General features: G+C 41.1%; 1 protein-coding gene across 1 annotated transcript in view; it reads left to right on the top strand.

Annotated features, from left to right (window-relative positions):
- Positions 1-7,500, top strand: part of LOC311302251 (kinesin-like protein KIF1C) — a gene marked incomplete at its 5' end in the record, with an annotated part of 39,860 nt that overhangs the window by 5,049 nt on the left and 27,311 nt on the right. Inside the window, 2 exons of the mRNA XM_084427974.1 lie at positions 3,061-3,239; positions 3,323-3,434. Coding sequence (XP_084284100.1) covers positions 3,061-3,239; positions 3,323-3,434 — 291 coding nt within the window. The remainder of the gene's footprint in view (positions 1-3,060; positions 3,240-3,322; positions 3,435-7,500) is intronic.

The raw sequence follows: 7,500 nt of genomic DNA on the forward strand, positions 1-7,500 counted from the left end.
GTAATGACATAGAAATAGCGTAATGACGTAGAAATAGCGTAATGACAGAAATAGTGTAAAGATGTAGAAATAGCGTAATGACATAGAAATAGCGTAATGACGTAGAAATAGCGTAATGACATAGAAATAGCGTAATGATGTAGAAATAGTGTAAAGATGTAGAAATAGCGTAATGACGTAGAAATAGCGTAATGATGTAGAAATAGCGTAATGACATAGAAATAGCGTAATGATGTAGAAATAGCGTAATGACGCAGAAATAGCGTAATGATGTAGAAATAGCGTAATGATGTAGAAATAGTGTAATGACGCAGAAATAGTGTAATGATGTAGAAATAGCGTAATGACGCAGAAATAGTGTAATGATGTAGAAATAGTGTAAAGATGTAGAAATAGTGTAAAGATGTAGAAATAGCGTAATGATGTAGAAATAGTGTAATGACGTAGAAATAGTGTAATGATGTAGAAATAGTGTAAAGATGTAGAAATAGTGTAAAGATGTAGAAATAGCGTAATGACGTAGAAATAGCGTAATGATGTAGAAATAGCGTAATGATGTAGAAATAGTGTAATGACGCAGAAATAGTGTAATGATGTAGAAATAGCGTAATGACGCAGAAATAGTGTAATGACGCAGAAATAGCGTAATGACGCAGAAATAGTGTAATGACGTAGAAATAGTGTAATGACGTAGAAATAGCGTAATGACAGAAATAGCGTAATGATGTAGAATAGCGTAATGATGTAGAAATAGTGTAATGACGCAGAAATAGTGTAATGATGTAGAAATAGTGTAAAGATGTAGAAATAGTGTAAAGATGTAGAAATAGCGTAATGACGCAGAAATAGTGTAATGATGTTGAAATAGTGTAAAGATGTAGAAATAGCGTAATGACGCAGAAATAGTGCAATGATGTAGAAATAGTGTAAAGATGTAGAAATAGTGTAAAGATGTAGAAATAGCGTAATGACGCAGAAATAGTGTAATGATGTTGAAATAGTGTAAAGATGTAGAAATAGCGTAATGACGCAGAAATAGTGTAATGATGTAGAAATAGTGTAAAGATGTAGAAATAGTGTAAAGATGTAGAAATAGCGTAATGACGCAGAAATAGTGTAATGATGTAGAAATAGTGTAAAGATGTAGAAATAGTGTAAAGATGTAGAAATAGTGTAAAGATGTAGAAATAGCGTAATGACGCAGAAATAGTGTAATGATGTAGAAATAGTGTAAAGATGTAGAAATAGTGTAAAGATGTAGAAATAGTGTAAAGATGTAGAAATAGCGTAATGATGTAGAAATAGCGTAATGACGCAGAAATAGTGTAATGATGTAGAAATAGTGTAAAGATGTAGAAATAGTGTAAAGATGTAGAAATAGCGTAATGACGTAGAAATAGCGTAATGATGTAGAAATAGCGTAATGATGTAGAAATAGTGTAATGACGCAGAAATAGTGTAACGATGTAGAAATAGCGTAATGATGTAGAAATAGTGTAAAGATGTAGAAATAGCGTAATGATGTAGAAATAGTGTAATGACGCAGAAATAGTGTAACGATGTAGAAATAGCGTAATGACGCAGAAATAGTGTAATGATGTAGAAATAGTGTAAAGATGTAGAAATAGTGTAAAGATGTAGAAATAGTGTAAAGATGTAGAAATAGCGTAATGATGTAGAAATAGTGTAAAAATAGTGTAAAGATGTAGAAATAGCGTAATGATGTAGAAATAGTGTAATGATGTAGAAATAGTGTAATGATGTAGAAATAGCGTAATGACGCAGAAATAGTGTAATGATGTAGAAATAGTGTAAAGATGTAGAAATAGTGTAAAGATGTAGAAATAGTGTAAAGATGTAGAAATAGCGTAATGATGTAGAAATAGCGTAATGACGCAGAAATAGTGTAATGATGTAGAAATAGTGTAAAGATGTAGAAATAGTGTAAAGATGTAGAAATAGCGTAATGACGTAGAAATAGCGTAATGATGTAGAAATAGCGTAATGATGTAGAAATAGTGTAATGACGCAGAAATAGTGTAACGATGTAGAAATAGCGTAATGATGTAGAAATAGTGTAAAGATGTAGAAATAGCGTAATGATGTAGAAATAGTGTAATGACGCAGAAATAGTGTAACGATGTAGAAATAGCGTAATGACGCAGAAATAGTGTAATGATGTAGAAATAGTGTAATGATGTAGAAATAGTGTAAAGATGTAGAAATAGTGTAAAGATGTAGAAATAGTGTAAAGATGTAGAAATAGCGTAATGATGTAGAAATAGCGTAATGACGCAGAAATAGTGTAATGATGTAGAAATAGTGTAAAGATGTAGAAATAGCGTAATGACGTAGAAATAGCGTAATGATGTAGAAATAGCGTAATGATGTAGAAATAGCGTAATGATGTAGAAATAGTGTAATGACGCAGAAATAGTGTAACGATGTAGAAATAGTGTAACGATGTAGAAATAGCGTAATGACGCAGAAATAGTGTAATGACGCAGAAATAGCGTAATGACGCAGAAATAGTGTAACGATGTAGAAATAGCGTAATGACGCAGAAATAGCGTAATGACGCAGAAATAGCGTAATGACGCAGAAATAGTGTAATGACGTAGAAATAGTGTAATGACGTAGAAATAGCGTAATGACAGAAATAGCGTAATGATGTAGAATAGCGTAATGATGTAGAAATAGCATAATGATGTAGAATAGCGTAATGATGTAGAAATAGCATAATGATGTAGAAACAGCGTAATGACGTAGAAATAGCGTAATGACGTATGATGGAACGAGCTGTTCTTCCTGATGTGTTGTAAATGAGTTTCCCGTTATTCTATAATCCTCCTTTCCCTGATTTGAAGTTTGTGACATATAAACACACACATCAACCCGATCACATGTTTAGTGTTCATGTAAACACTACGCTCAGATTCATCAATCGGAATGATTTCAGTCTGACTGAAACACAAGTTGTGCATGTAAACCCAACCAGTGTCTGTTTTATTGCCTGTGATGTTGACGCAGAAGTGTGCTGATGTGTGTGTGTGTGTTCAGGTGTCGTTTATGGAGATCTACTGCGAGCGAGTGCGAGATCTGCTGAACCCCAAGAGTAAAGGTGCGCTGCGAGTCCGAGAGCACCCCATCATGGGGCCGTACGTCGAGGACCTGTCCAAACTCGCTGTGACCTCCTACCAGGACATCAGAGACCTCATGGACTCGGGGAACAAGGCCCGGTGCGTGTTACCCATATCAACATCCCTGTTACTCCTGTATTCACATTAAATGTTCCTCAACGTGACTTTGATTGATTGATCAGGACGGTGGCAGCGACAAACATGAACGAGACGAGCAGTCGATCACACGCCGTCTTCACTATCGTCTTCACTCAGCGCCGCCGAGATCAGCTGACCGGCCTCGACACAGAGAAGGTGTGTGTGTGTGTGTGTGTTTCTGTACAGTGTGCTGGTGTATTATATTATATTCGCTGGCGTGTGATTACTGTGTGTCACATGTTCTCTGGCGTGTGCATGTGAGTTCTGTGCGTCACATGTTCTCTGGCGTGTGATTTCTGTGCGTCACGTGTTCTCTGGCGTGTGTGTGTGATTTCTGTGCGTCACATGTTCTCTGGCGTGTGATTAATGTGTGTCACGTGTTCTCTGGCGTGTGTGTGTGATTTCTGTGCGTCACATGTTCTCTGGCGTGTGATTAATGTGTGTCACGTGTTCTCTGGCGTGTGATTTCTGTGCGTCACATGTTCTCTGGCGTGTGATTAATGTGTGTCACGTGTTTTCTGGCGTGTGATTAATGTGCGTCACGTGTTCTCTGGCGTGTGATTTCTGTGCGTCACATGTTCTCTGGCGTGTGATTTCTGTGCGTCACATGTTCTCTGGCGTGTGATTTCTGTGCGTCACGTGTTCGCTGGCGTGTGATTAATGTGCGTCACGTGTTCTCTGGCGTGTGATTTCTATGTGTCACGTGTTCTCTGGCGTGTGATCTCTGTGCGTCACGTGTTCTCTGGCGTGTGATTAATGTGTGTCACGTGTTCTCTGGCGTGTGATTAATGTGTGTCACGCGTTCTCTGGCGTGTGATTTCTGTGCGTCACGTGTTCTCTGGCGTGTGATTTATGTGTGTCACGTGTTCTCTGGCGTGTGATTTATGTGTGTCATGTGTTCTCTGGCGTGTGATTTATGTGTGTCACGTGTTCTCTGGCGTGTGATTTATGTGCGTCACGTGTTCTCTGGCGTGTGATTAATGTGCGTCACGTGTTCTCTGGCGTGTGATTTCTGTGCGTCACGTGTTCTCTGGCGTGTGATTTCTGTGCGTCAGGTGTTCTCTGGCGTGTGATTTCTGTGCGTCACGTGTTCTCTGGCGTGTGATCTCTGTGCGTCACGTGTTCTCTGGCGTGTGATTTCTGTGCGTCACGTGTTCTCTGGCGTGTGATTAATGTGTGTCACGTGTTCTCTGGCGTGTGATTTCTGTGCGTCACATGTTCTCTGGCGTGTGATTTCTGTGCGTCACATGTTCTCTGGCGTGTGATTTCTGTGCGTCACATGTTCTCTGGCGTGTGATTTCTGTGCGTCACGTGTTCTCTGGCGTGTGATTTCTGTGTGTCACTTGTTCTCTGGCGTGTGATCTCTGTGCGTCACGTGTTCTCTGGCGTGTGATTAATGTGTGTCACGTGTTCTCTGGCGTGTGATTAATGTGTGTCACGTGTTCTCTGGCGTGTGATTTCTGTGCGTCACGTGTTCTCTGGCGTGTGATTTATGTGTGTCACGTGTTCTCTGGCGTGTGATTTCTGTGCGTCACGTGTTCTCTGGCGTGTGATTAATGTGTGTCACGTGCTCTCTGGCGTGTGCGTGTGATTTCTGTGCGTCACATGTTCTCTGGCGTGTGATTTCTGTGCGTCACGTGTTCTCTGGCGTGTGATCTCTGTGCGTCACGTGTTCTCTGGCGTGTGATTAATGTGTGTCACGTGTTCTCTGGCGTGTGATTAATGTGTGTCACGTGTTCTCTGGCGTGTGATCTCTGTGCGTCACGTGTTCTCTGGCGTGTGATTAATGTGTGTCACGTGTTCTCTGGCGTGTGATTAATGTGTGTCACGTGTTCTCTGGCGTGTGATTTCTGTGCGTCACGTGTTCTCTGGCGTGTGATTTATGTGTGTCACGTGTTCTCTGGCGTGTGATTTCTGTGCGTCACGTGTTCTCTGGCGTGTGATTAATGTGTGTCACGTGCTCTCTGGCGTGTGCGTGTGATTTCTGTGCGTCACATGTTCTCTGGCGTGTGATTTCTGTGCGTCACATGTTCTCTGGCGTGTGCGTGTGATTTCTGTGCATCACATGTTCTCTGGCGTGTGATTTCTGTGCGTCACATGTTCTCTGGCGTGTGATTTCTGTGTGTCACGTGTTCTCTGGCGTGTGATCTCTGTGCGTCACGTGTTCTCTGGCGTGTGATTTCTGTGCGTCACGTGTTCTCTGGCGTGTGATTAATGTGTGTCACGTGCTCTCTGGCGTGTGCGTGTGATTTCTGTGCGTCACATGTTCTCAGGCGTGTGATTTCTGTGCGTCACATGTTCTCTGGCGTGTGATTTCTGTGCGTCACATGTTCTCTGGCGTGTGATTTCTGTGTGTCACGTGTTCTCTGGCGTGTGATCTCTGTGCGTCACGTGTTCTCTGGCGTGTGATTAATGTGTGTCACGTGTTCTCTGGCGTGTGATTAATGTGTGTCACGTGTTCTCTGGCGTGTGATTTCTGTGCGTCACGTGTTCTCTGGCGTGTGATTTATGTGTGTCACGTGTTCTCTGGCGTGTGATTTCTGTGCGTCACGTGTTCTCTGGCGTGTGATTAATGTGTGTCACGTGCTCTCTGGCGTGTGCGTGTGATTTCTGTGCGTCACATGTTCTCTGGCGTGTGATTTCTGTTAGGGATGTGCACGAATATTCGAATTTTCGATTATTCGATCTGTAATTATTATTCGAAAAATAAAATACTATTCGAATTTTATCGAATTTATGAAGCCGTAAATACTTTGCGGGTCGTAAATGCAGTGAATCCCTGATAAATCCCAAGCACTAACTCGTAGTTATAATTAAATGCACTGGGTGGCACTGTGGCGCATGTTTAACAAGTTGTTTGTATTTTATCATAATGTCGTCGTCTGCCTCGCGAAGTTTGGAATTACTAGTCGAAAATGAGGTTACTAAATGATTTTACAAAATGGAATTACTTTTGATCAAATGAATTAATTAATCTGGAGTTATAATATCATCACCACAATGAGAAATCACATGAAATCCAAACAGCAGTCGACTGAGGAAAGACAGCTGTCTATCACTGCATCACGACTGCAGGTAAGCGCAGCTGTAGTGCGAGTGATCCGAGATGATAACTTATCTAATAGCAAAATGATTTTGAGGTATATTCTTCCTTTAAGTTTTCTTTGAGAGAGAGGTTTAAGAACAGAAAACGCAAGGTGCTGTTAGAAACTTAGAACTAGAACACCGTTATCTTTGTTTCTCTGAAACGTCTGTCAGCGCAGCGCGTTTTCTCACTCGAGCATAAATTGCTCGCGGCGTCCCTCCATGTGGATATTATTGTTTTTCTCAACATAAACGTGAAACAATATAAACAGGATAATCATATGCTGACTCGAGTGTATGTGTACGTCCTGTACGATAACTGGCGCAATCTGCTACTCTGCTTTATTAGGCGTTTTTTTCCGTTCGCGCTGCTTGAGCTTATATCCTTTTGTTCTTAGATTTTTTGGTTTACACATAGGCCTACTGTTTAATGTTTTCAATTAAAAGAAAACTTTAACACATGTTGTAAGCTTGTTGTGTAGGCTATATTGCCTAATCGTAAGCTTCTTCAGAAATGGTGACAAAACGTAAAAAAAAAAAATTACCTTAAAAAATAACGTATTTTTCGTTAAACGTCATTTAAATAAACGAATATTCGAATATTCGAATTTTATAAGCCCGAATATTCGAATGCAATATTTTTGAAAAATGCCCATCCCTAATTTCTGTGCGTCACATGTTCTCTGGCGTGTGATTTCTGTGCGTCACATGTTCTCTGGCGTGTGATTTCTGTGTGTCACGTGTTCTCTGGCGTGTGATCTCTGTGCGTCACGTGTTCTCTGGCGTGTGATTAATGTGTGTCACGTGTTCTCTGGCGTGTGATTAATGTGTGTCACGTGTTCTCTGGCGTGTGATTTATGTGTGTCACGTGTTCTCTGGCGTGTGATTTCTGTGCGTCACGTGTTCTCTGGCGTGTGATTAATGTGCGTCACGTGTTCTCTGGCGTGTGATTAATGTGTGTCACGTGCTCTCTGGCGTGTGCGTGTGATTTCTGTGCGTCACATGTTCTCTGGCGTGTGATTTCTGTGCGTCACATGTTCTCTGGCGTGTGATTTCTGTGCGTCACATGTTCTCTGGCGTGTGATTTCTGTGCGTCACATGTTCTCTGGCGTGTGATTTCTGTGCGTCACATGTTCTC

Source organism: Rutilus rutilus (assembly GCF_951802725.1).
Source record: "Rutilus rutilus genome assembly, chromosome: 13".
Classification (NCBI taxonomy): Eukaryota; Metazoa; Chordata; class Actinopteri; order Cypriniformes; family Leuciscidae; genus Rutilus; species Rutilus rutilus.